This window comes from Rhinolophus ferrumequinum, chromosome 22 (assembly GCF_004115265.2).
Source record: "Rhinolophus ferrumequinum isolate MPI-CBG mRhiFer1 chromosome 22, mRhiFer1_v1.p, whole genome shotgun sequence".
Classification (NCBI taxonomy): domain Eukaryota; kingdom Metazoa; phylum Chordata; class Mammalia; order Chiroptera; family Rhinolophidae; genus Rhinolophus; species Rhinolophus ferrumequinum.
The window spans coordinates 51,389,416-51,416,591 of record NC_046305.1 but is presented as its reverse complement, the minus strand read 5'-3'; the positions used below and the strand labels follow the sequence as shown (position 1 = coordinate 51,416,591).

Sequence of the window (27,176 nt, the reverse complement as noted above, 5' to 3'; positions counted from 1 at the left end):
CAAGTTGGGACTTTCATCCCTCTTTAGCTCATTTCAACTCCAGTTTTAGCCCTCTTAAGGGTTTTAAGACTATGTAAGCAAGCTTAAAACAATGAAGGAAAAAATGAAGATGTTCAGATTTGTCCAACAAACAGAACATGTGAGAGAAGCTGCTGTGATCTCCTTCCTTTATTTAATCAGTTTGTGGCTGTGGTGCCTGGTTTGGGCGCTGAGAGTAAACTTAGAGGCAGGAGATTGATTGGCTGGATAATTCTGTTAAAGGCTTTTTAAGCCTCATGATTCTCACGGCCACTTTCATTCTCTAGAACTAGAACTTTGTACGACCTTCAAATTGTTAGAATTTCTTTGAGAAAAGAATTAATAAGAATTCAGAAATCATTAAAAAATTCATCAGAATATTAGAATTCATTCAAATTCAAATAATTCATTAAAAATGATAAATAAGTATAATTTACTCAGTGTGACTTGCCATATGCTGGATTTTACTTTCAATTGCATCGTGAACTTAATCTGAGCTTAGAAACCCACTTTTTTGTTTGCACTATATTTTTGGAAAAGTCCTAATGATCCACCGAAATTCAAACATGACCTGGTGTCATAGAGAATATTTGCAGAAAATGCCCATGTTGACATTCTTTGTAATAGTAGAGTTGGTGCAGATTTCTTGGGAACAGGGTCTCTTTCAAGACTTGCTAATGCCAGTTGATTTCACATAAATGCAAAATATTTCCATCATTCCCCTCCTGTATTTGGTTGGGATGTTGAGTCAGTGATTATCTTAAGAATTTTTAGGCTTAGATAAATAACAGAATTTCTTTTTTTACCATAGCAGTTGAAATAATGAATAGAAAATACATGTTTTTGTTTAGTCAATATTTTTTCGCCATAAATTGTACAGGAGTAAACGAGATGGGTGGGGAACCTACGCGTATAGATGAAAAGAGACTTCAGAGATATGTCCATCAGTTGAATATCTGTTGGGAACACTTTTGTAACCTGATTCAAACAAACTCTTTAAAAATTACAGACAATCGTCTGTTTGAATTCTGACTTGGTATTTGATATTAAAGAATTACTATACAATAGTGGTTACCAGAGGGTAAGGGGGGAGGGGAGTGCGAGATGAGGGTAAGGGGGATCAAATATATGGTGATGGAAGGAGAACTGACTCTGGGTGGTGAACACACAATGGGATTTATAGATGTTATAATACAGAATTGTACACCTGAAATCTATGTAATTTTACTAACAATTGTCACCCCAATAAATAAATAAAAAAGAATTACTATATATTTAACTTTTATAGAGTATAATTGACAAATATAATTGCAAGATATTTGAAGTGTCCATGGTAGTGATTTGATACACGCGTATGTTGTAAAAGGATTCCCACTATCTAGTTAATGAACACCTCCGTCACCTCATATATTTATCTTTGGCGGGGAGGAGTGAGAACATTTAAGTTGTACTCTGAGCAAATTTCAATTTTTTATACAGTGTCATCAACTATAGTCACAGAATTATTATTACATTTTTTAAGGAATAATAATGGTGTTGATACTCGCTCTTTAAGTTCTTTTAGAGGTATATATTGAAATATTTACAGATGAAATGATATGATCTGGAACATGTTTCAAAATAATATGGGAGCTGGTAAGTGGGTGGAAGGTATAGATGAAACAAGATCGGTCATTAAGTTGATAATTGTTGAAACTCAGTTATGGGTACATGCAGATTTATTACAGTGGTGTGTGTGTATGTGTGTGTGTGTATTTAACTTCTCCATAATAAAACATTTAGATTTAAAATCTATATAGTCAATAAATTGCCAGCATAGTTAGTATAGATAGAACTTGTTGAATTTTTTGTTTATCTGTCAACCTCTATAATCACTAGTCTGCTGGCCCAGTAACTGTGAGGGTCTAGTCCACTGATGGGCTCTCAATTTCTGGGAGAGTGTGGGACAAGCCACGGCTGGCCCATTAACAGCCACCTGTAAACCTACTCTCCTGGCCTCAGTAGCTAACGGCAGAGACTCCATTGTCAAGTAGAACATCCAGTTCAGAGGACTCCATCCCATTCTGGTGATTGGAGGTAAAAAGGCGAGGCAGTGTGTTGCTTTCATCTTTGATATAGGTATATTGGCTCCCTGAAATTTTCTGTCTGGTTTTGAAGTATTCTTTGTAATTAGGAAACTTTGTATTCTTTGTATTAAGGATTTTTCAGCCCTATGTAGTAAATAGAGGACTTAAAAACATTTACAGAATTGCTTTTCTCACAAATGAAAAAGAATTTAGAATATTTCAATAATAATTTGCCCAGCTTATTAGTATTTATAATATCTATTAACTTTATTCATGAATGATGAATCATTATCTTCTGGAGTCATATCATCTTTACTTGATGTGGGTTAGTTTTTGACCAGGTCTTTTCTTGATCAGTCTTGACATAGAGAGAAGGTAGCCTGCCACTCTCTGTGTTCCCATACGTGGAAAAGATAGTACTTGTTGAGAGTTTTTCATTTCTGAGATTTGACTCATTAGGAAGAGATGCCATTCTTTAAATTCTGTATACTCGCTGAATTAATGTTTGTTGATGAGTATTCCTCGTGTAAAAAGATTAAGGTGGGTTAGCAGCAAACTACATTCTGACAAAATAGGTTGAATGTGGTACTTTTGGTTTTTTTGATTTTTTTCTTTTAAGAAATTTTTTTTTTTTTTTTTTTTTTTTAGGAAAAAAAACTTATATGTTATTTTGTTTGGCTGATTTGGTATGGGGAGATTATGTGTGGTCACCTAAATAATTAGTCAAAGTAATAGTCATGTAGAGGTCTTAATATTTTAAGACATCCCTAGTTAAGATACATAGGGGAGATGTTAGTGAACCTCCCCTACCTACCTGTTTTTCTGTTAGTTGTAGATTTGGGTGAAGCTTAAATTTTTGGTGAATTTGGTGACGTTAAACCTGAGGTGAGTGATAGTCTTGGATATTTTGATATCTGGGACACCATTTCTTATCTAAGATCATAATGTTTCTCTCAAAATGTGGGTTTGTTTTCTTATGTTCCTGTTTTTTCTCCCTTTCACCCTTTAGCTGGCAATTCTTTGGTCCAACAAGGCGGCCAGCCGCTCATCCTCACCCAGAATCCAGCCCCGGGTCTGGGCACCATGGTTAGTCAGCCAGTACTGAGGCCTGTCCAGGTCATGCAGAATGCCAATCATGTGACTAGTGCCCCTGTGGCCTCACAGCCCATATTCATCACGACACAGGTGAGTAGGACTTGGGATCCTGGGACTTGGTGCAGCGGAGAGTATCTGCCTTAGAGTCTGTGACATCATGAGAAACGGTCCTGCATCCTGTCTTTTGACCTCGCTTTCTCATTGGCTGTTTTGTAAATTGATGCTGACTTTTGTGGAAAGCCTAACAGCTGGCTGATCTCCTCTTTATTCCTCTTAGAGGGCTATTAGGTGATTTGATGGAGGTTTGGGCAGAAATTAGTGGGAAAGCTTGGGTTCAGAAGCCTTAACACTTGCCCCTCAGGGCTTCTCGCCCTTTGTTTGAACCATTTTTGTTAAAATGCGGTGAGTTCGTTGGCTTCTGGAAATGCAGGTGAAATTGGTGAGGTGTGGGCAAATCTTTGAAGAGAAGGAAGATGACTTACTTATTTGCTACATCATGTGCATTGAAGTGGAAAACCTAATGCTGGATGTGGGGTGCAAAGGCAGATTCGCCTCTATGCCTGTGGCTTCCTCAGTTACAAACTCTTCTCTTAGAAATTTGCCCGAGGTTCATGGCCTTTGAAGTGGACTTGGAACAATTCCTTACAATTATTTGTATGTTGAATCACTCTGGTGAATAGCTACTAGTGTCATTTTATTTTTCCCTTCTATGTCTTTAGCAGGTGAGGGTCCAGTCTTTGGATGAGTTTTTTTAAAGCTGAAGTTTTTTTTTAAGACAGGAAGTAGATTTTCATTTTCGCTCATATGCACCCAAGCCTGTTCTTCAGTTTCTATATTTTGTTACTCAAAAGTTTGCCAGAATCCCTAAATTGCTCCATCTCAGTCATTTAAAAGCTCTGACTCCAGAGAGGGAAGTACTAGGTAAGAGTGTGGGAAGTTTTTTGGATGTAGGCCTGACTGCATTCTCTGCTAGCATTAGCGGGTCTCTATGTTAAAGATCACTTTGCTTTTTAACGCAGGGATTTCCTGTAAGAAATGTCCGGCCTGTGCAAAATGCAATGAATCAGGTTGGGATTGTGCTGAACGTACAGCAAGGCCAAACGGTTAGACCAATTACACTAGTCCCAGGTAAGGAAAAATGTCTGTCCATGTGGAATCCACTCACATCCAGAAGATTTGTTTTTATTGTCTCGACACACACTAGGTCATTTACAAAGTGTATTTAAGGAAAATCTGAAACTATAAACCTCATTGTGATTTAAGCCCGTTTTTTTGAATACTGTTTCTAACCTTTGGCCAGAGTGGTGGTTTTATTTATTTCTCTTTTTAACTTTTTACCACCCTATAGGAGGTAATAAAACTGGGTTTATTTATAATCAGTTTTCTATTTCTCATCTTTTAGTCAGCTATTAAGTTTGTTATCCTGGAGGAATATTATTAATGCAAACTCCCAAACTTTGTATTCCTTATAATTCTACTCATATACGTGGTAGGATTATAAACTCTATTTTGCTTTAATTTTATAGCATAGATTTTAGATGTAAGTTAAACAAATGACATACCCTTTGAGGATAAATATTGTCTAGTTAGTTTTTTTTTTTTTGAAGAAACTGAAGTGAAAGGTAATTTTTAAAAATCTTGTAATTTTCCCCCAGTTCTTTATTTAGTGTCTAAATTTACTACAATTCAGGCCCAAAAAAAATACCTTAGTTGAGTTGTTGTAAGGGTGTCTCTATAGTTTGTCTTCCTAAGTTTTATTGTTCTCAGAGCCCACAGAGGTAGTTTTTTGGGGTTTTTTTTGCCTTCAGTCTTTGAGTTGATCCTATGTAGTTCTGATGTTTCTTAAATATACTCATATGTCAGTGGCATTGTCTAGAGCTGAGCCAGGAGACTCTCATCTTTGGGACATCCTAGTTGAATAGTTGGTCTTCTATTTGAGTTTGTTTATTACATAAGAATGGAAGACTCCTTTAGTATTCTGAGAAAGCAAGATTGCTTTTTCCAGGACCAAGTCTGTCCTTTGGGTCAGTACATACCCATATTGCCTCCTATGCTATGCCCATTCCTTGTCTTCCAGTACCAAAGTCAAGCTACTCCTGGTTGTATTCTTAGACTAGAAAAGGCCGCGTGGTCAGGGGTTTTGGGGAGGAGTTGATGGGAGTCTTCTTTCTTCAGTTAAAGGTTTTTAAGGCTAGTTAATGTAGGCTAATTTCTTTTAGTAGTAGGTTTGAATGCCTAGTACTTTCTCAGATATGAGGCTCTGTGCTACTCTTGGTAACCTCTGATGGTCACCAATCATTTTGGGGAAATAACCTCTTCCTATCCCAGTATTTCCAGTAGAGACAGGGGGGATGTATTCTAGGTGAGCTTATTGACCAAGATGTGGTACTTTTCTTTGTCTCTCTTTTGAAGCCCCAGGTACCCAGTTTGTTAAACCGACAGTTGGAGTCCCCCAGGTGTTCTCTCAGATGACCCCAGTGAGGCCAGGCTCCACCATGCCCGTGAGGCCCACCACCAACACCTTCACCACCGTCATCCCAGCCACTCTCACCATTCGAAGCACCGTCCCACAGTCCCAATCCCAGCAGACCAAGTCCACTCCCAGTACTTCCACCACTCCCACCGCCACACAGCCGACCTCCTTGGGGCAGCTAGCCGTTCAGCCTCCAGGCCAGTCCAACCAGACCCCGAATCCCAAGCTAGGTGAGGCTCGGGGAGAGGAGACAGCAGAGCTGGGACGGGGTGGTGGGTGGAGAACAGATGATTCTCACTTGGCCAACATAGCTCCCTCCTTTCCCTCTCCACCTGCAGTGAGCATTACCAGCTTTGTCACTGTGAAGCGACCTGGGGTTACAGGTGAAAATAGCAATGAAGTGGCCAAACTGGTGAATACCCTTAACACCATCCCTTCCCTGGGCCAGAGTCCCGGGCCGATGGTGGTATCCAACAACAGCTCTGCCCATGGCTCTCAGAGAACCAGCGGACCTGAGTCTTCAGTGAAAGGTACAGTAACCTTGCGAATCAGGTACAAGGAATTCTGTGGCCGTGCTTTGTAGGTGGGTGAAATGGGTTGATTGAGCAAGTATGGGTGGGACCATGAAAGGATGGCTTCCTCGAGGAGCTGGATTTCCAAACAAGGTTTGAAAGTCGGGATTTGGTCGAGAGGTTTTTCAGGTGTAGAAGGATATGAACATGAGGGTTTTCAGCGGGCTAGATTAGGGGTCAGCACACTTTTTCTGTAAAGGACCAGATAGTAAGTAGGTTAGACCGTCTGTGCAACATACTCTGTGTCACAGGTATGACTCTGCATTGTATGCAAAGCAGCCACAGGCAGTGTGTAACTGAATGAGCGTGGCTGAGCTTCACCGGAAGTACTTAGGGACTCGGAATGTCCTATAATTTTCACATGGCAGAAGATCTTACTCTTGCTTTTATTTCAACCATTTAAAAATGTAAAAATGGTGTTGGAAAAACCAAATATCCACATCCAAAAAAATGAAGTTAGACCCTTACCAGATACAAAATGAACTCAGTGAATCGAAGGCCTACTAAACAGAAGAGCTAAACCTATAAAACTCTTAGAAGAAAACACAGGGGAAAAGTTCATGACGTTGGGTTTGGCAGTGATTTCTTGCATATGACACCAAAAACACAGGTAACAAAAAAAAAAAAATAGAAAAATAAGACCATATCAGAGGATACTATCAGCAGTGAAAAGGCAATCCACTGAATGGGAGAAAATATTTGCAAATCATATTTCTGGTAAAGGGCTAATATCTAGAATGTATAAAGAATTTCTACAAGTCAACAAAAAAAGAACAAACAACCCAATTTAAAAATGGGGAAAGGAGTTGACTAGACATTTCTCCAGAAAAGATACACTATAGTCATTGAGTCCATGAAAAGGTGCTAAACATTACTAATAATTACAGAAATGGAAATCAAAACCACAGAGAGATACTACTTCACACCCATTAGGGTGGCTATTGTCTAAAAAACAGAAAATAACAAGTGTTGGTGAAGGTGTAGAAAAATTGGAACCCTTGCGCAGTGCTGGTGGGAATGTAAAATAGCATGATTTTTACTATTGATATTTACTTCCAAAAAATGAAACAAAATTACCGTATGACCCAGCAGGTCCCCTTCTGGGTACTTATCCAAAAAAATTGAAAGTGGGGACCCAAACAGATATTTGTCCACTGATGTTCATAGCAGCATTATTCACAAATAGCCAAAAGGTGGAAGCAACCCAAGTGTCCATCAGCCTATGAATGAATAAACAAAATGTATAGACGTACCATTGTATATTGTTCGGCCTTAGAACAGAAGGAAATCCTGATACATGGCTACAACACTCCTGAATCTTGAGGACGTTATGATAAGTGAGCCAGTCACTAAAGGACAAATACTGTATGATTCCAATTACATGAGGTACCTAGAGTAGTCAGATTCATAGAGACACAAGTAGGCTAGTGGTTGCCAGGGCCTAAGAAAAGGGGGGAATGTGGAGTTTTTACGTGGGTTTCAGTGTTGCAAGATGAAAGGACTTCTGGAAATTGCTTACACAACACCGAGAATGTACTTAACACAGCTGAACTGTATGCTTGAAATTGGTTGAGAAATAGGTTGTAGGCTATGTATATTTTATCACAATTAAAGAAAAAAAACTGTATAACAACAACAAAGAGTAAAAGGCATTCTTAGCTCATGGTCCAAACAGAAACTGGCCGCTGGCTGGATTTGGTCTGTGAGCTATGGTTTGCTGACCCTTGGCCTAGAGGCAGGAGAAAGGATGAAAGCAGCCTGCCTCCTAATGATCTCGTGCTCGCTGATCAACCTCGATAGGCCCCTCAGGGAGTTTGGAACCTTTTTCCAAAAGGCCAGTAATCTGTTTCCAGTATCATCTTCTTAATCTCATCAATGCTTCTCACTTCTTCCAGTGACCTCTTCCGTCCCCGTGTTTGACCTCCAAGATGGTGGACGGAAAATATGTCCACGGTGTAACGCTCAATTCCGTGTAACCGAAGCTTTGAGAGGTCACATGTGTGTAAGTGATATGGCCGGTGATGGGCATCCAACTTAAAGGGCTACCACTGCAGACCTCCTGTCACACTGGGAGCTTGTGAAGCAGGGGCTCTACAATGACGGGGGCTTTTTAAGGGTTACTTTCTCTTTGGGACTGTGTTGGAAGAGCTGTGCTTGAGACTGTGGTAGGATACACTTGAAGACCCTCCGAGAGATCAGAACATATGCAACCTTGGCTCCTTAGTGGTGGTAGGTCTTGAAAGTGCCTGGGAGAACAGGTGTGTTAGAATCAGAACCCAAACCAAGTTGGCTGTATTGTCAGATGAGTCGGGAGCTGCTAACCAGTTGCATTTCTAGCCTTTGTGTTTTGGCATTAGTCCACATGCAGAGGTCGGAGCTTCCCCCTGCCAGGGGGCTCAGAATCAAGTGAGGCTAGTGAGTGGTTACAGGAGCTCAGGCAGGAGAGAGAAGTACAAGATACGGTGTTTGGAGGGGCACGTGGCTGTAAATATATACACACTAGAAAAAGAGTGAATCTTGGAAATGCTGTAGAAAACTGGAGAGCGAAAGCTGGATGAGGATACCTAGAGCCAAACTTACCAAGGACTGTTCTGGACTTGGGGGAGTAGCACACCCTAGACGCCAGGAGAGCCAGAATGATCGAGGTCTTCTCTCTTGGTAGTACTGCTGCCCGGAAATGGTCGAATACAAGAAGAAAGGAAAGTCGCTGGATTCTGAACCCAGTGTCCCGTCAGCAGCAAAGCCCCCGTCCCCTGAGAAAACAGCTCCTGTGGCTTCCACACCCTCTTCTACACCAATTCCTGCGCTGTCACCACCCACAAAAGTCCCAGAGCCAAATGAGAATGTGGGTGACGCTGTCCAGACCAAGCTCATCATGCTAGTGGATGACTTCTACTATGGACGGGATGGTGGCAAAGTAGCCCAACTCACCAACTTCCCTAAGGTCGCCACGTCTTTCCGATGCCCACATTGTACCAAAAGGCTAAAGAACAACATTCGGTGAGTGTCAGAGAGCCTGGGACGTTACCTTGGAGAAGAGAAGACTGACATTTTCTTACCCGTTTAATAAGTCTTGCCCTTTCGGGAACGGTTCTATTATCCAGTCTTGCTAAGGATTATCATGATTGTAAAATCAATAGCGAGTACCTTAGCTATTACTATAGTTATCTTTTAATAAATAAAAGACACCCTTGGGTAGAGTAAGGGAGACCAGTGTATCTCCTTCCACAGAACTCTTAGTTCCCTAACAGGAACTGTGGGGGAGAGGGGGCAGGTCATGTCTGCTCTGTGATTCTGTCATGTCCCCAAGGCTACTGATTTTTACATGTTTTCTGTACTTTGTGCTGCTGCAGGTTCATGAACCATATGAAGCACCACGTAGAACTCGATCAGCAGAATGGGGAGGTGGATGGTCACACTATCTGCCAGCACTGTTATCGCCAGTTTTCCACTCCCTTCCAGCTCCAGTGCCACTTGGAAAATGTCCATAGTCCCTATGAATCAACTAGTAAGTCTGGAAACTCTTCAACTCAAGGGCTACACTTAGCTCTTTATCAGTACTTGGCACTAGGGGGAGCCGGTTATATTTACTTGTATGCACGTGGGTAACACTATAGAGGAAGTTGTTTGTATATTTGTCATCAATTCCTTACTTCACTTACACTGTTTTCTTACAAGCCTGACTTCTGTTCAGCATGACTTGAGTTCCTGAATTAGTCGGGGCTGCGGTTCAGGACCACTGGAGAGAGATACATGTAATGGGTTTATTACCTAAGTCCTTTTATAGAAGGAGCGTCTCCATTTGGACCTCCATTTTAGCTAGTCCCCTGGTCGGTTTTATGTAAGATAAAAGATAATGTCACGAAGTACTTTACCGTTGAGACAGTGCTTTCAGTGAAGTGTGAGTCGCAGTGTTACCTACACTGCACAGGTGAGGAAACATGGGCTGGCCACGAGCTCAGAAAACTCAAGTCGTAGTAAGGTGACATTGTGAGAATTTGAGCCCAGTCCTCTAGAATACTTCCTGTGTCCTGGAAGGGACTTCTAGTTTTGTTGCAGAAACAAAACTTACGTACATGTGGAGAAATGTGAGAACAGCACAGTGTATTTATTATACACACAGGCGTTTATTGTGTGCTCTCAATAGTCCACTAGTTCAGACAAGAGGAACGATCCCTGTGGCTGGGTTTCCCAGAAAGTCATGCTTAAATTTTTAGTCTTTTAAATACAAGAAAGGTTTCAATGGATAGAGAGAAGAAAAGCTCTTAGGTGGTGGGAAATGGCATGAGCAAGCACAGAGGGACCAGAAATACGCGTGTGTTCTGGATGCTGCTGCTGCAAATTACAAACCTTGCCTAGAAAGACATTAAACAGCAAGGACAGCTGTCGTAGCCTGTCACAGAGAGGGTGTCATGCCCAGGACTTGAGGGCTCTGCTTCTCGACCTTTCTTTCTCCTGTCTCTGGCCCATAGAGTGGCTGTGTGAGTCCCAGGCACTCACACACACTATTGTGCAGATGAAGGACGGACCGTACCCTCCTGTGTGTTTCCAGAATCTGTTTCTTCCAGGCAAATGCTTCCCCTTCCTCCCTCCTTGGCCTTGGTCACAGCGGCAAGGGGACTGGGGCTGCCATGGGGGGCTGAAGCTAGTGCTGCTTGGGGGAAATATAATGTGAGCCACGCTTCTAATTGTAAGGTTTTTAGTAGCCATTTTAAATAAAGGTGAAGCAAGATTTTAAAATGAATGAGGTATTTAACTTTTTTATTGAGAAAACAGATTTTTCATATATTTGCACAGAGACAGATGATTGCTAGACTCCATGTAGTGATGACATCATAAGGTATAGAAATGTCGAGTCACTGTGTATACACCTGAAACTGATATAATATTGGCTACCAACTGTACGTAAAATTTTAAAAAGAAAAGAATTTTAAAACCATGATTTGGAAACCTGGTGGATGTAGCAGTGCTCGGAGCAGATCTCGGTCTGGGCTCACACATTTCAGGTGTTCCCTGAGCATACGTCACCGGCAGTTACCATATTGCACAGTGGGACACAGGGCGACGCGTTTGCGGGGAGAGTGGGTATGAAATCAGCCAGCTCAGCATGGCAGTGTGGCAGCAGAGGAGCCAGCTCGGCTGGTTAAGGCCTAGAATTCTTCACCGTCAGTGACAGGCAGCGCAGATAACTTACCTGCCCTCCCCGGTGACAACGTCTAACTCAGTTAATACAGAATCTGGTCGGTGGGTTTTTGTTAGTCCATTTGTGAGGACATACGGACTATACATAGGAAAGATAAGTTTTTCCTTGGGGGGGGAAAAAAAAGGCAATGCAGAAGCTCATCGATCCTTCTTTCTTGGCTTACTACTCTCTGTCATCCCCGACTTTTAGCTTACATATCAATTTTATTCTTGGATCCTTTTCCTGCACCCGTAGCGGATTCTGCATGCAAGTAGTATGGTTTTTAATGTTAATATTTTGGGACCCACTGCTTTTCTTTAACTTTGAAAATTTTATTTTATTTTCACTTTCTGGTGTTTTAAAATTAAATTATAGATACAATGATATTTTGCTCTTAAATATGTATCTAAAAACATAAGTATAATTTTTCAATATAGCCATAGTATCTTCAAGACTTAAGAGAGTCAGTCATAAAACCTTAGTATTACCTAATACCAGTCCATTGTCAGATTTCCTGAATTGTCTCCAAACATCAGTGGATCATTATATTTAATTATGGCAGCAGTAGAATCACAACAGCATTATGTTTCTCTTCATTCTTGTTTAAGGGCAGTTAACTGAGGGAGAGGTAGGTCGGACAGAGCAGCAGATGCTTCAAGGGGCTTCACCTTGTCCAGGTGTTGGGTGGATCCTGTGTGGAAAAGGCTCGAGAGGGAAAACGACCTGCTTGATAAAATCTTGGACTACATGGAGTGACGAGGTTGGACGAGCCTTAGGAAGGCATAAGGACTCCATCCTCCCGTTATTTGGAGAACAGGAAGTAGGAGCTGTAGTACTGACACCTGTTTTCTCAAAGTGAGAGACTTGCTAGGTGGTGAGGTGAGGGTGAGGGTGCCGGCCGGGCCAGTGTTGGGGCAGCCACTTGGGAAAGTCAGCTCTTCCATCTGGTTCCTCACCAGCTTCTTCCTGCAGAACCGATGAGAAAGGTTACCGGAATCTCTTAAACCCACTGGTGTCTTAGGTTCCTGTGTCACTGATTTTCTGGCTGTGAGAGAATACACATAACTGTTAGCATGGTATTTTTGCATTAGAAATTGCTTAGTAAATGTCATTATTGATGATGTGTGACGGGTAACAAGAGAGCTGATGTGTAGGTTGTAGGAAACACCTTTGAGGTTGAACGAGATGCCCAGGGAAAACATGGAATAAGAAAGGCTTGGACAGAAGGTTGGAAAACACCGATGCTCACAGGTGTTCTAGAAAAGGAAAAAAAACTAAAGAAAATGGGTGAGCAAATGGAATTAAGAGCTAAGGGAGACAAAACGAGAGAAAAGACCATCATGCCACTAGTTACTGTTCCCCAAACATGTCAGGCTCTTACATACCGCCATGCCTTTGCTCTTGATCTTCTCGCGGCTCCTATGTCTGCAAACCCCTGTTCTCCTTTCAAGGTGCAGCTTATGTATCTTACAGCTTTTCCTCATTCCTGTAGGCAGAATTCCTGTATATTTCTGTATCTGTGTCCTCCTAACACCTAATGTACCTTTCGGCAGTTGTTCTAAGTGGGTTGTAGACCCTTAAGAGAATGAACACAAAACTTGTAAATTCTCTTCCCAGAACAATAGACATTTTCCTCTTTTGCAAATAATTTCAGAGGGTACCCTATATTTCCTGAGACCTCTTCCCTGGACCCCAGATTGAAAACCTGGGGGGTTTTGTTTATTTTACTTTAAGGACTTACCTAGATTTCATTCATCTTTTGGGGGGACATGGATTGGACATTGTCCATAAGTGCTCAAAGCTTCAAATTTACAATTTCCATAGTTACAAAAAAGTGACAGTAATTCCAGTGACAGTAAGAAAAATACAAATACCTATCTTTATTTTGCTTATGTAATTCAAAATGTGTAGCAATTAAAATGTTTACCAAAAATTCAGAATTGCTGTCTTACAAAGCTCGACAAAATGGCCAAATTGACAGTTATCTCAAATTTGTTAATACTGGAACAACAGTAACTCATAACAAGGCAAGAACTTCTGTTCATGACTGTCAGTTTTTTGAGGACAAATTCTTATTTGTACTCAGTAGATGTTCAATAAATGTTTGTTGAATTATTCATAAGAGGTAATCATTGTCCTTAAGCAGAGGAGTAAGTACTGTATTTTGAAGGAATTCATTTGGCAAAGGTACGAAAAACTAGATACTGTATTCACTGGAGAAACAGGAGGTATTGGAAGTAAGCCAATTAGCAGTAGGCAATCATACGGACTTCTACCGAGTTTTTGTCTGGGGGAATGGAGAAGTGACAATTCCTAGATGCATTTTGAAATAATGGTGACAGGACACAGGGGTTTGGAGTCAGACAGTGCCCAAGGTTTGAGCCCAGGAGGAGGTGAGGGAGTGAAGAGGGAAACAGTGGGAAGCAGGAGACGGTTGATGGTAGAATGTCCCATTAAAAAGGTGTTGCAGATAGTTCACAATCTAGAATGGAGCTTTGGTAAGAAGTCGGAGCTCGAGGCAAGGTCAGTTGTTACCAGCAACACACATGTTAAGACGGAATCATTTTAAAGCAAGAACGGCAGAGACTCAATGATTTTCCTGACGACTGGCAATGAAGATGGGCACGTCCGAGAAAACCCAGTGAGCCGGAAGGACTGTGCTCTTACTTTCAGGGGGAGTTATCGATTGCTTTTCTTCTTACAGCCAAGTGCAAGATCTGTGAGTGGGCGTTCGAGAGTGAGCCGCTGTTTCTCCAGCATATGAAGGACACTCATAAGCCTGGAGAGATGCCTTACGTTTGCCAGGTATGGCCCATCTCTCTAGGGAGCGTTCGCCCTCCTGCTCTCAGGCTGAATATAAAGAGTCCACTCGTGACCGTTGCTGAATGTTACCGCACACACTTAGTTTCAGGAACACTGAGGAGATGCAGAAGGAGGAGAAAACCTAAAGGAGCATATGTGTGTAGTAAGGGAGGGTCTGTCTCCTGAACTTGCCCTTTGGAGCTGGACGGAGAAAACTCTGCTCCTTCAGTCACAGAACATGGATTGTTCTCAGACTTCCCTGTCCTTCCCCACTTGTACCTCAATTCGCGGCTGAATTCATCCCAAACAGAGGCCTGTATTACGAAGTCAGAATAAGAATTTGATTCGTGTACATTCAGGAAAATTCTTTCATGTTTTAACGTTCTTGTTGCTTCCTCTTTGTTGGGGCCTGGGTTGTTGGCTTCCCTCTTAGCTGACGTTCCCTGTCCTGTGCCTCAGGTGTGTCAGTACCGCTCGTCACTCTACTCTGAGGTAGATGTCCATTTCCGGATGATCCACGAGGACACGCGGCACCTGCTCTGCCCCTATTGCCTGAAGGTCTTCAAAAACGGCAATGCCTTCCAGCAGCATTACATGAGGCACCAGGTACCAGGCACCGAGCGGTTCCCATGCTCGCATTTTTTAAATTTACAGCTACTAAGGTAGGCAAGTCAATTTCGTACAGAAGAAGATAGATATGTTGGCAAAAGTTTATTGAATTTCGGTTATATGCATTGCATTGGGCTACGTGGCAAGCGAGAAACTAAACAGTACAATAAAGCATGACAAATGGTGTACTAGGGGGAATACAGGACACAGAAAAGCACATACCTGTTCTGGGAGCCGAGCGGGGCTTCCAGGAGGAAGGGTGTTGAAGACCAGAAGGGCGAGCAAAGACGGGCCAGAGAGGTGGAACAGAACAGTGCGCTCAGCGTGTGCTCAGAGGCACGGGCAAGGGAGTGGCACTTCCGGGAACTGAAAACAGCTCAGAATAGTTGGAGTGTAGGGTACGGAGTAGGGTGGAAGGTAGGGAATGAAGTGGAGAATTTTGTAACTGTGAAAAGGAGTTTCAACTTTCATTAAGTCATTGGGAAGCCATTAAAGGGGTGTTTAAGTCCTGGAGTGATGTGTTCAAATTCGCTTTTAGTTATGATGACACGGGCTGCACTGAGGACAGTGAATTGAAGGAGATTAAGACTAGAGTTAGGGAGACCAGCCAGCAAAGGCCTGTTCGGTTTAGGTGAGAGACGATAGTGGCTTTTGGCATTTGAAATGAAGAAAAAGGGGAGAGTTGCGAGATGCTGACAAGTGAAGTGGTATTTATGACTTAGGGGCGGATTAGGTGAAGTTCGCAAGGGAGTAGTTAAAACCTGGTGCCTGAGATTCTGCACGGGCACGTGGCTGAGTGGTGGGACTATGTAGTGAGAGAAACACGAGTGTCCTGAGGTGGCAGAGTCTGCGATGCTCTGTGGCTGCTTATCGAGCAGGTAGCTGGCGTGTCGGCCTGGAAGAAGAACCTGGGTTGTAGGAAAGGTGCTTAGGAGCCATCGTTACATGAATCCAGTGGATTTGAAACGTGTACGTGCCATGCCGCCACCCCTCCGTCTTCTCAGCCCCACCACTGAGAAAAAGAGGGAGGCTTAGGGCCCTAATCTCCATCCACAAAGCCAAGACCATAGTCCCAGCAGGAAAAGCAGACTCTTGGTGTCATGGAAGCTGAGGGAAGGAGAAAGTGTTTTGAAGAAAAGGATGTGATCAAAATGTTACCGGAAGGTATCAAGAAGGTAGAAACTTAGAGGCTGACCTTTAACCGGAGCGTTTTGTTGGTTGGTGGGGTGGAATTCGGGGTTCAGCAGGACAGATGATGAGAGGGAAGGAAATGGAGGCCACTTCCGTAAAGCGGTTTGTCTCGGAAGGTGGGGACCGAGGGTGATAGATCCTGGGGAAGAGGCCGCCAGGGAGAATTTGTCGTCACTGTTTTTAAGATGGAATAGACGTGGCCTTGTAAAATGCTACAAGAAAGGAGCTGCTAGAGGAGAGCGAAGGAACAGAGAGGGCACAACATGGAGAACAAGATGGGTACACGTGTGTGCACGAGCACACACTCGCATGTGCCCGCACTCATCTGCACAGTAGTGACTGCTGATTGTCTCCAGGTAGCGGCATGGAAATTGTCACTTGTAACTCGGAGGTTATAGCCTCCCCTCCTAGGGGAGAGAATTGGACATGGGCCTTGTTGTTGAAGGACCTCACTGCTCGGCCATCGGAATCCTCAGAGGGTCTGGCCCACAGGGAGGCATCTCTGTGTCGGCTGGTGTGTTAACAGGAAAACCAGCAAGGTGTGGAAGAGCACTGCCATTTATGTTGTAAAAGGAAAAGAAAGGAAAAGAGGGTGGCGATCGAGACATATGTGTCTGTTACATCATTAGACGCAGACTGTCCATCAAAGAAACGAGGAACGCGTTGTTTCTGTGCAAAGGGAGCGAGGGCCAGAGTTGAAGGCAAACTTACAATATGAAGGAGCATAGAATAAGAAGTGTGATTTCTTTTCACCATGTACATTTTCTTGCATTTTAAAAAAATGAGAACGAACACTGTCCAGAAGTAGGTGGCATGTCCTTATTGTAAAGATAAAGCAGGGGCAGGTAAAGCCTAACCGCTCATCCAGGTGACCAAAGTGACTTAGGGAGACATGGTTTGGGGAGCTAGTCATCCTGGCTTTGAGCCCACCTCTTTTTGGGAGAGTGGGAGGTGGGGATTGATGTGTTTGGCTGTGGGGTCGCGTATTACTTTCTTCTTAAATCGCCAACAGAAAGGTGGGAGGTATGCTGTGGTTGTCCTACCTTCTCAGGAAAGAAAATTCACTGGGAACCATTAAAAGACTCTTGCTCTTTCCCCCCCATTCAGAAGAGGAACGTTTATCACTGCAACAAATGCCGGCTGCAGTTTCTCTTCGCCAAGGACAAAATTGAACACAAGCTTCAGCACCATAAAACCTTCCGTAAACCCAAACAGCTGGAAGGTTTGAAACCAGGCACCAAGGTAGAGGCTTTGGCACCATTTCCCGTACGGACCCGAGAGGAGGAGGGCCTTCCAGTCTGCGTTTGCGCATGTCTCATCGTCCCTTTGCTTGACCCACAGGTGACAATCCGGGCTTCCCGAGGGCAGCCACGAACTGTCCCCGTCTCCTCCAGTGATGCACCTGCCAGTGCCTTGCAGGAGGCAGGACCGCTGAGCTCAACAGACCCTCTGCCCGTCTTCCTCTACCCCCCTGTCCAGCGCAGCATCCAGAAGAGAGCCGTCCGGAAAATGTCAGTGCCGCCTGCTAGAGGCTGGGGGTATGGGTGCCTGTAGCCGGTGTGGTGTGGGAGCCTGTGCACACCGCCCCGCCTGTCGTCTGAAGTCCCTGCAGGTGGGGGCTCCAGAGGCAGTGACGAGCATCTTCCCTGTTGCTTGACAGGAGTGTCATGGGCCGGCAGACGTGTCTGGAGTGCAGCTTTGAGATCCCGGATTTCCCGAATCATTTCCCAACTTACGTTCACTGCTCTCTGTGTCGCTATAGCACGTGCTGCTCTCGAGCGTATGCCAACCACATGATCAAGTAAGTCACGAGTAACCAGGGTTTCCCTCTGGGCGTTTCCCTCAGGACCCTCCCCTGTTCACACAGCATGTTTTCTCCTCCAACTCTTAGAGCTGTTGTCCCTCTCCGAGCAGGGGAAGCAGCCAGCCTGTGTTCACATTGGCTGGCTGCTATTGCTCTGCTCTGGCGGGACCTTCTTCTCCAGGTGTGGTGCAAGGACCGGCCCCGCTCCCGGAAGCACGTTAGGAGCGCAGCCGCTGGGCCCTGCCCAGCCTGCTCGGTCCAGTGTGCATTTTCACAGGCCTCCATGGTTCACAGGCGTGTTAGTGAAAATAGTAAAATGATAGGAAAACGGGCTTGGGATGAGCTGGGAGGCGTAGAAGGGGATCTCGTTGTTGGGGCTCTGTCGGTGGGCTGATCTCTAGTCCAGCCCGCGGAACCCTGGGACTCACACCACTGTTTCTTTGTTTCTCAGCAATCATGTTCCACGGAAGAGCCCCAAGTATTTGGCTTTGTTTAAAAATTCTGTGAGGTAAGGAAAACTGACGGACGGTCTCTTCATTTTTCAAGTTTTTACATTGGATCCTTGTAACTGTTTGGGGAGGGTGGGCATGTGAATAGAGAGAAAGAGGGACGCCCCTTTATTAAGTAAGCCTCATAGCTTCCCTCTCTAGCGTCCCTGCTGCGTGTGTCTTAGGTTCTCTTGGCTCTCTCTCCTAGTGGAATCAAGCTGGCCTGCACTTCCTGTACCTTTGTTACCTCTGTGGGAGATGCCATGGCCAAGCATTTGGTATTCAACCCCTCGCACAGATCCAGCAGCATCCTGCCGCGGGGTAAGTAAGAGAGGGGGCTTGGGAGGGCAAGAAAAAACGAGGAGGATACAGGTGACAGTGCGCCAGGAGCATCCCTGCGGGGCCTAACCATCCACTCTTTCCACATACTCCACCCCGTGGGAGCGTTCCAAGCTGAAGTGTGTATAAGACTGAGCAGGTAGTCGCTTTGCTTTTCTGGTTGAAATCCCAGACACTGTCTTTGGAAGGCTCGTTTCTCCACGGAGCTAACTTTTTCTTATCGTCTCATTTTTTCACAGGACTGACTTGGATATCTCACTCAAGGTAACAGACTCCCTTCATGGTTTCATTTCTATTTCGCACTGTGTTTGGTCTTTATTATTATTAATTACTATTACTGTTATTGTTTCGCTTTCCTGGTTTACCTGAGTCTTGCTCTCTTTGCTGACCCTTAGGCATGGCCAGATGCGGGACCGAGTGCATGACCGGAACTTGAAGAATGTGTACCCTCCCCCTTCCCTCCCCTCTAACAAAGCTGCCACTGTGAAGTCTGCGGGGGCCGCCCCAGCTGATCCTGCAGAGCTGCCGCCTCCCGTGGCCCAGGCACTCCCGTCACCAGCTTCCACCGCCACCCCTCCGCCAACCTCCAGCCACCCCCAGCCCTCAGCCCTTCCGCCCTTGGCTGCAGAGGGGGCCGAATGTCTGAATGTGGATGAGCAGGACGAAGGGAGCCCAGCCACCCAGGATCCTGAGCCCGCCTCGGGGGGCGGGAACAGCGGTGGGATTGGCAAGAAGGAGCAGCTGTCGGTGAAGAAGCTCCGCGCGGTCCTGTTCGCCCTGTGCTGTAACACCGAGCAGGCGGCCGAACACTTCCGGAACCCGCAGCGGCGCATCCGCCGTTGGCTCCGGCGCTTCCAGGCCTCCCAGGGGGAGAACCTAGAGGGCAAATACCTGAGCTTCGAGGCAGAAGAGAAACTGGCTGAGTGGGTGCTGACCCAGCGAGAACAGCAGCTGCCCGTGAATGAGGAGACCTTGTTCCAGAAGGCCACCAAAATAGGACGTTCTCTGGAGGGGGGGTTTAAGATCTCCTACGAGTGGGCCGTGCGCTTCATGCTGCGGCACCACCTGACCCCCCACGCGCGGCGCGCCGTGGCGCACACGCTGCCGAAGGATGTGGCGGAGAGTGCGGGACTCTTCATTGAGTTCGTCCAGCGGCAGATCCACAACCAGGACCTCCCCTTGGCTATGATCGTGGCCATTGATGAGATCTCCTTGTTCCTGGATACAGAGGTGCTGAGCAGCGACGACCGCAAGGAGAACGCCCTGCAGACGGTGGGCACTGGGGAGCCGTGGTGTGACGTGGTGCTGGCCATCCTGGCCGACGGCACGGTCCTCCCCACCCTGGTTTGCTACCGCGGACACGTGGACCGGCCTGCTGACATGCCGGACTCCATCTTGCTGGAGGCCAAGGAGAGCGGCTACAGTGACGACGAGATCATGGAGCTGTGGGCCACCCGCGTGTGGCGGAAGCACACGGCCTGCCAGCGCAGCAAAGGCATGCTGGTCATGGACTGCCACCGCAGCCACCTGTCGGAGGAGGTGCTGGCTTTGCTCAGTGCCTCCAGCACTCTCCCCGCCGTGGTCCCAGCAGGCTGCAGCTCCAAAATCCAGCCCTTAGATGTGTGCATCAAACGAACGGTCAAGAACTTCCTGCACAAAAAGTGGAAGGAGCAGGCCCGGGAAATGGCGGATAGTGCGTGTGATTCTGGTGTCCTGCTGCAGCTGGTGCTGGCCTGGCTGGCCGAGGTGCTGGCCGTCATTGGGGACTGTCCCGAGCTGGTGCAGCGGTCCTTCCTGGTGGCCAGCGTGCTGCCTGGCCCTGATGGCAACATGAACTCCCCCACAAGAAATGCTGACATGCAGGAGGAGCTAATCGCCTCCCTGGAGGAGCAGCTGAAGCTGAGTGGGGAACATTCTGAGGAGCCCTCGGCTTCCACTCCCCGGCCCAGGTCATCTCCTGAAGAGACAGTTGAGCCTGAGAGCCTTCACCAGCTCTTTGAGGGTGAAAGCGAGACCGAGTCTTTCTACGGCTTTGAAGAAGCTGACCTAGATCTGATGGAGATTTGAGTGTGGGGGTCCAGAGGGGGTGTGGAGTGGGGGTGGGAACGTGTGAGGGAGGGGTGAGGGGTTTAGGGAAAAGGGGGTATACCAGGTGGGGTATTTGGTTTATATTTTTTAATTTTATGCCACCGCTGCCCCTGATGTTGACTTATACTTCCCCTGTGGATTTGTGGATTATTAGGAAAACCAATAGTGATCACGTCTGAGCCGAGGAGCTGGCCCATTGGTCATTCACTTATGCTAAAAACAGGTTTTTGTGACTTTTTTTAAAAATTGAAATCACTGTGTTTGGTATTTTTCTGACAAAATCAAGAAAAGGAAAAAAAAAAACTTCGTGGGTGAATGATAAATTTTTTTGTTTCCCCTTTTACCTCAATTGTATCATAGTACATCTGGGTTTGTTAGTTTGTTTTACTGTGTGGCCAACGGCGGCATGACGCTATCCAACCATTGTCAATGTGAGAACATTTCTGAAGATGGGAAAGATAAAATTATGTAGCTCACAAACTGGTTTATTATATATGGATAAAAAACTTTTTTCATTGTGGTCTTAACACTTTTATATAAAAACGAAAATGGAAAAAAAAATCCCACTGAACTCTCTCTTCCTTCTCCTTTCTTACCTTCCCTCTCCAGAGATGTTGGTTTTTACAGCAACTCTAGATATAAAATTGTGGCTTTAAAAATGCATGAAACCACCTTGAGTCATCCAGAATGATGAATAGATTCTGTTCCCTCACCACCCACCCTCCAACAAAAACACAACAAAATCAGTATCCTTTGCACTTGCCATCCTTGGCCCCTTCGCCCATTCTCACACCATCACCCTGGACAAAGCCTCATACACGAGTCATTAGCAAGCAAGAGGTACTGAGGTGACCACACGAGTGTTAGGGTGGGAACTGTGCCCAGTGTGGGGTCTTCATCCTGCAGACCCCCCAGGGGCAGTCCCCGCCTTGTTGGAACTTCCATCTGTTGAGTGGACAGCGTGCCTGTTCAAGAGACCACATGTCCTACAGCCAGGAGGAGCTAATTGTGCAAGAACTTAAGTGTTGAACTTGAAAGACAGACCACTTGTTGAAATCCTGCTTTTACCCTGTGGCTTTTCCGTTTCTCTTAATGCTTAGAGAAGAATCTGACCTGAAGAAGAAACATACCGGGGTGTGCACAAAGAAAAAGACAGGAATTTTATTTTTCACTGCCAGCTTCAAGGAAAAAAATTTTTTCTACAGTTTGCATGAGGGATTTTTTTAAAAATTGTATGTACTCATGGTTATAAACTAAAATGTACTATAACATAGAGGAAAGGAACAAAAACCAAGTCCACTTTTCCCACAGCTACACCATTCTTCTGTCCATCCTGAGGCTTTCGGCAGCGTTGCCTCCTGTGAGCCGAGGAGACAACCTGCAGGCTTGTAAATGGTTCGTCTTTAGAATGTACATAAGTGGAACATTTAATAAAATGAGGGGATATGGGTTTATAAACGATGTGTTTTGTTTCTTTTTATTTTCTAGGTAACCCTATTTTAATAGGCTTTCACAGACTGGCAAATGTTCAAGATGTGATGGGCCTGGAGGTACAGGTGTGATGTTTGTTACCACCCGTTTCTTCTCACCCCCATTTTTTGGTTTGTTTTTTAACCCCCAGAACACTATAATATAGTGAACTGGACTGACCCCTCCCATAAACAGCTTGGCCAGCTCTGTACATCTGAAAACTGAACTGAGGATCTTTCTGGGTTTCCCTTCCCCAGCTTTTCGCCTGATGCCACTGACAGAATATGGACTTTCAAGTCAACCCTTTGCCTTTCACAAAGATCAAGAACTATGGTCAACTCCGTCTACAGCGACCTAATCCTCCCCTCTGGTAGTCTCTGCAGCAGCCCCAGCATTAGAGCTGGGTTCCTGGCCTCTGCACACTAGGACTTCTCAATGGGTAATTTTTTTAAGACCATAATACCAACAGTGGGTCAGCTGGGTTTTGGCCAGGAAGTTACCTTTGTGGATTCCGCCTGCATGGCTTAGTAATAGAAGGAAGTTTTTTTTGTTTTTTTTTATAATTCAGTTTAATCAATAAACAAGTATTTATTGACTACTTTCTGTGTTGAGACTGAATGTGTAGAATATTCAAATTGAAAGCTCATGGTTTTCTTTTGCTTACATGTACTCGTGATCATGGATGACAGAAATGGAGGGATGTTTTGTTTTCTCACTCAGCTCTCATGTCACTGAATTTCTGTAAGTTTTGGGTTTGCTAACTACACTACTTTCTAAAAAAGGTTTAGAGAATATGCATCAGAATTACCTATGGTGTATTTTTAAAATTGGGTTTAACACCATTCCAGGGGTGGAATTTCGCTAATGCCCCCAACTGTCTCACAGCTGCAACTAGGACTTTTTAATGAACAACTTGTGTGAGGTTTTGTGACAGCACTAGAAATTAGATTTAGACACATTTAGGTTAAATGTTGAAATGACTTATTCCCCACATGGAGGTTGGATGGGGGAGGGATTGAGGCTGTAGGTTCCAGCCTGCGGGTAACCTTAAACAGAGCAGCTGTAATAGATGCTACACTTCTCTTTGAAATGGTGTTTTAAGTAAAACCACATTTGCAGCCAACATTAACCAGAAACTATATTAGAACCTAGCGCAAGGGTGGAAAAATACTAAACACAAAAGCCAATTATGTCATCACACAAGGATTACGCCTGGCTTCTACACAAAGCTGCCTTCAGTACAGACCCAAATGAAGCTGGCAGTGGGTCTTCTGTATTGTCATGCCGAGAACTATTTGCTGTAAAAACCAAGAGCCAAAGGGTTCTCTGACCAGGGAGGGAGATGGCATATGGCAGTACTTAGTGGTTTCACTCTTGGTGTGACCCAGTCAGACAGAATACAACCAGTCAGCAAGCATTTCAAGAGAGTTGTTTTTATTTTACAAAAAGAAAAGTCTACCTTTGAACCAGCCAAGTTCAAAGTTGGAAGAAGGGTACAACTTCAGTTCTGGATAATCCTCCGGTATTTCATTCAAAGCCACTAAAAAGGAAGAGAGCATAATAAAATTGTGAAGCCATAGGGAGAGAAATCAATTCCCGAAAGCAGCTCTATCCTCCAACCAAAACACATTCCACCCAGACAATTTCTGGGTTGAGATTCCAGAAGAACACAGCTTAGTGGAAGCCAAGGAGCCTCCCAGCTCCTCTACCACCTGTTTTTTCCTACTGTAATTTTCATTTCAGTCACCTGATCATGTGGGCAATATCCCAGTTGGTCTCTGCAGACAGTGGCCCCTCTATTTCAACACCTTTTTCGGTTACAGTAGCGATTTGAAACTGAAAAGAAAGCAGAGCTCTCAATGAAAATGCCCACCCCCACATGAAAGGGGTCTCGGGCCTGGTCAAAGGTCAAGTAGAGGGTCTTGCCCTAGTATGAAAACAGGAGACAGTAACATGGGGCAATCTGTTCTTCAAACCACAGAGACCCCAGGCATTTGCAAGTACCCAGAATCTCCCAATTAGAACCCCATCACCTTCATTCACACCCCTCCTCACCCGGTTATAAGAACGGGCATCTCGATAGTACAGCACTCGCATGCAGCGTTCCACTAGCTCTCGGGCCTCAGTCTGGTTCAGCACTGGCTGCTTCTCCAGAGTTTCTCGCAGCAGAGGCTAGAGATTAAGGGGGAAAAGACATGGGCGGTATCGGGCTGAATACCAAGCTATTAGTCTCAAATCCGTGGTGCAATATGCACAAATCAGTGGAAAGGTGACATTCCACCTGTTGCCTCACCAGAAGGAACTCTCTTTACTTGTGCTAAGACCTACCTAAAAAGAAAGTTCTAGGGTGTCCTCTTTCCACATATCTACTGACTCCTGAACGTACCACCTTGTCATTGGAACGTAAGTGGACCACAAAGAGAACCATCTGCCCAGCAGTAGAACAGATCCTAACCTGTTCTTCACGGCAGAATTTCAAGGGAAGAACAATCATACAACCCACTAAGCCCCACTACCTTCTGTCTTTCCCCCTCCCATATCTCTCAACGGACTGCTTACCTGGGCCAAGTATGCACCATAACCAGTGGCCAGCGAAGGGGCTTCGTAGGCGACACCAAGCATGTCCACATAACCCAGGAAGCTAACAGGACACAACAGGTCAAAGAACTGATGTCACCTTAGGTACCTGTATCTTAGCTGAAGGATGGGGGCCATGGGGTCTGAGTTAGACGCGGGATTTCATGGGGTCTGAGTTAGAAGCGGGATTTACTCAGGGGTAAGAAACAGACCCTACACAGGCACTAGAGGTTAGGCTGTCAAGGAAATACGTTATCTATGTTCAACTCAACCTCTCTCCATCAGAATAGCCTCCGATGACCATGGTGTTCCACAGAGGGTTCATCTTGGACCGGCGGCTGTACATGGCCCTGGTCAGCCAGGAGTGAATAGCTCTAGGGCTGTAGCTGTGCCCATCTCCCAACAACTCCTCATCAATCCTTAGAAAGAAATGGTCAGAAAAGGGACAGCATGAAAGTCGGGATTTCCATCCCCCCCCCAAAAAAAAGACGTCAGCACAGTCTTCCCCATTTCACACTCCCTGATGTGGAAAGCTATTTACTGCACGCTCCCAGTCCTCTGCTGCAGCCTGAAGTGCCCCCACCTTAGCACCACTTAAGGGGATGAAAAAAACAGCGGATCCCCCTCCGCACTTGGGAACTACACCTGTTCTCTATTTGACTTACACCATCTGGCCGAGAACTTGCTTCAAATACTGGAAATCAGCGTAGTCTCCGGAAGCCCCCAGCATGGTGGTGTTGTTGACTCGCATAATGCGAGAAATGTTCCGGAAACGAGCCAGGGAACCGTAGGAGCCCAGCATGTCTGCTGCAATCACCACTCCGCCGTCAAACTTCACGCCCAGGACCGAGGTCCCGGTCACCATGGGGTTCCTGGACAGAGAGAGGGAGGCCTGGAGGGGCGGCGCGGGGGAAGGGCCTGAGTGCGCTCCCCGCGCAGCGGGTTCCGCTCGGGGCTCTCCGCGGCTCCTTTCATTCCCCGGCCTCAGCGCCCCGAGCTCCCCCCTCGCCATCCCCGGCTCTCTCGGAACCCGCCGGCCGCACCGGGCCCTCCCACAACTTACTGAGTGTGCGTAATCGGGCCGCCGTGGAGCGCGGACGCCGGGTCCACTAAGGAACCGGGAGTGGGCGGAATGCGGTAAAACTGCCCGGGGGCCGGACCCCCAGCCCACAGTCCGGACCGCGACTCGCAAAACGATTCCATCTTAGTCACGGTAGCAGAAGAAATGAGAGCGCTTGCGCCAACGGAAGCGGAAGTGATCCTTGAGTGCCACACCTCGCCTTCCTGCGAGCCGCTTCCAGCCGCCACATTGATGAGGTCATGAGGGCGCCTACCGTCGTCCTGGGCAGCCACCGGGAACCAGAGTGGGAATTGCGCGACATCATATCACACCGCAGTAGAGTGTGCACTAGGTCAGAGGGTTATGACGCACAAAGTCAAGGAAGAAGAGAGTGGTGTGGGAGGTAGGTTGGGGGTCCACTTCAAGACACTGACCCTTAGGGAGGAGGCTGCATTTCTTCTGTCATCTTTGGATCCTCGTCAAAAAGCGCCCCATGAGGGGCCCGACGGGTGGCTCAAGCGGTTAGAGCTCCATGCTCCTAACTCCGAAGGCTGCCGGTTCGATTCCCACATGGGCCAGTGGGCTCTCAGCCACAAGGTTGCCAGTTCAATTCCTCAAGTCCCATCGACCACAAGGTTGCCAGTTCAGATGGTGGGCAGTGCCCCCTGCAACTAAGATTGAACACGGGCACCTTGAGCTGAGCTGAGCTCCCGGATGGCTCAGTTGGTTGGAGCCCGTCCTCTCAGCGCCCCACCCCACCCCTCCCATGCAACTAGCAACTGGCACCTGGACCTGGAGCTGAGCTGCGCCCTCCACAACTAAGATTGAAAGGACAACAATTTGAGTTGGAAAAAAGTCCTGGGAGTACACACTGTTCCCCAATAAAGTCCTGTTCCCCTTCCCCAATAAAATCTTTAAAAAACCCAACAACAAAACAAAAAAAACCCCACCTTTTTCAAATAAGGTAACATTCACAGGTCCCAGAGATCAGGGTGTGGATATATCTTTGTAAGCCATTATCAGCCTACCACATCTGGAATTAGAAGTCCCTGATTTGATTTTTTATACCTTTATAATTGAAAACCAAAACACATGCAGAAAACCACACAGAACAAATGTATGACTTAATGAATGATAAGGCAAACACTCTTGAAAGTACCACCCAGCCCAAGAACTGGAACTTCTTCAGCTACCCCAGGCCCAATCACAATTGTCTCCGCCCCCCAAAGATAAGCCACTATTCTGACTTTTATGATAAACACTCCCTTGTATTTCTGTATAGTTTTATCATCCAAGTGTGCTTCGCTGGACACTATACTTAAGTCTTTCTCATTTCTTTGAT

General features: G+C 45.7%; 2 protein-coding genes across 8 annotated transcripts in view; one reads left to right on the top strand and one right to left on the bottom strand.

The window, feature by feature from the left end:
• POGZ (pogo transposable element derived with ZNF domain) overlaps nt 1-22,794 on the top strand; it is a 41,615-nt gene extending 18,821 nt beyond the window's left edge. For 2 of the 7 annotated variants that reach the window (XM_033092748.1, XM_033092746.1), the window contains 16 exons: nt 3,094-3,269; nt 4,199-4,307; nt 5,592-5,882; nt 5,991-6,182; nt 8,120-8,226; nt 8,887-9,224; nt 9,578-9,732; nt 14,111-14,211; nt 14,668-14,814; nt 17,116-17,250; nt 17,350-17,519; nt 17,669-17,809; nt 18,264-18,320; nt 18,509-18,621; nt 18,879-18,903; nt 19,035-22,794. In XM_033092748.1, coding sequence (XP_032948639.1) covers nt 3,094-3,269; nt 4,199-4,307; nt 5,592-5,882; nt 5,991-6,182; nt 8,120-8,226; nt 8,887-9,224; nt 9,578-9,732; nt 14,111-14,211; nt 14,668-14,814; nt 17,116-17,250; nt 17,350-17,519; nt 17,669-17,809; nt 18,264-18,320; nt 18,509-18,621; nt 18,879-18,903; nt 19,035-20,706 — 3,929 coding nt within the window. In that variant the 3' untranslated portion in view covers nt 20,707-22,794. Of the gene's footprint in view, nt 1-2,913; nt 2,970-3,093; nt 3,270-4,198; nt 4,308-5,591; nt 5,883-5,963; nt 6,183-8,119; nt 8,227-8,886; nt 9,225-9,577; nt 9,733-14,110; nt 14,212-14,667; nt 14,815-17,115; nt 17,251-17,349; nt 17,520-17,668; nt 17,810-18,263; nt 18,321-18,508; nt 18,622-18,878; nt 18,904-19,034 lie in introns of all 7 variants that reach the window. The other 5 variants (XM_033092744.1, XM_033092747.1, XM_033092749.1 and 2 more) reach the window with 4 other exon arrangements.
• An 818-nt stretch (nt 22,795-23,612) lies between these two features.
• Nucleotides 23,613-26,019, bottom strand: PSMB4 (proteasome 20S subunit beta 4). The gene is made up of 7 exons (XM_033092011.1): nt 25,838-26,019; nt 25,440-25,646; nt 25,047-25,193; nt 24,757-24,838; nt 24,253-24,369; nt 23,945-24,033; nt 23,613-23,737 (listed from the first exon to the last, which is right to left on the bottom strand). The coding sequence occupies exons 1-7, from the start codon at nt 25,975-25,977 to the stop codon at nt 23,725-23,727; spliced, it is 795 nt and encodes a 264-aa protein (XP_032947902.1). The 5' UTR covers nt 25,978-26,019; the 3' UTR covers nt 23,613-23,724.
• Nucleotides 26,020-27,176: the final 1,157 nt, after the last annotated feature.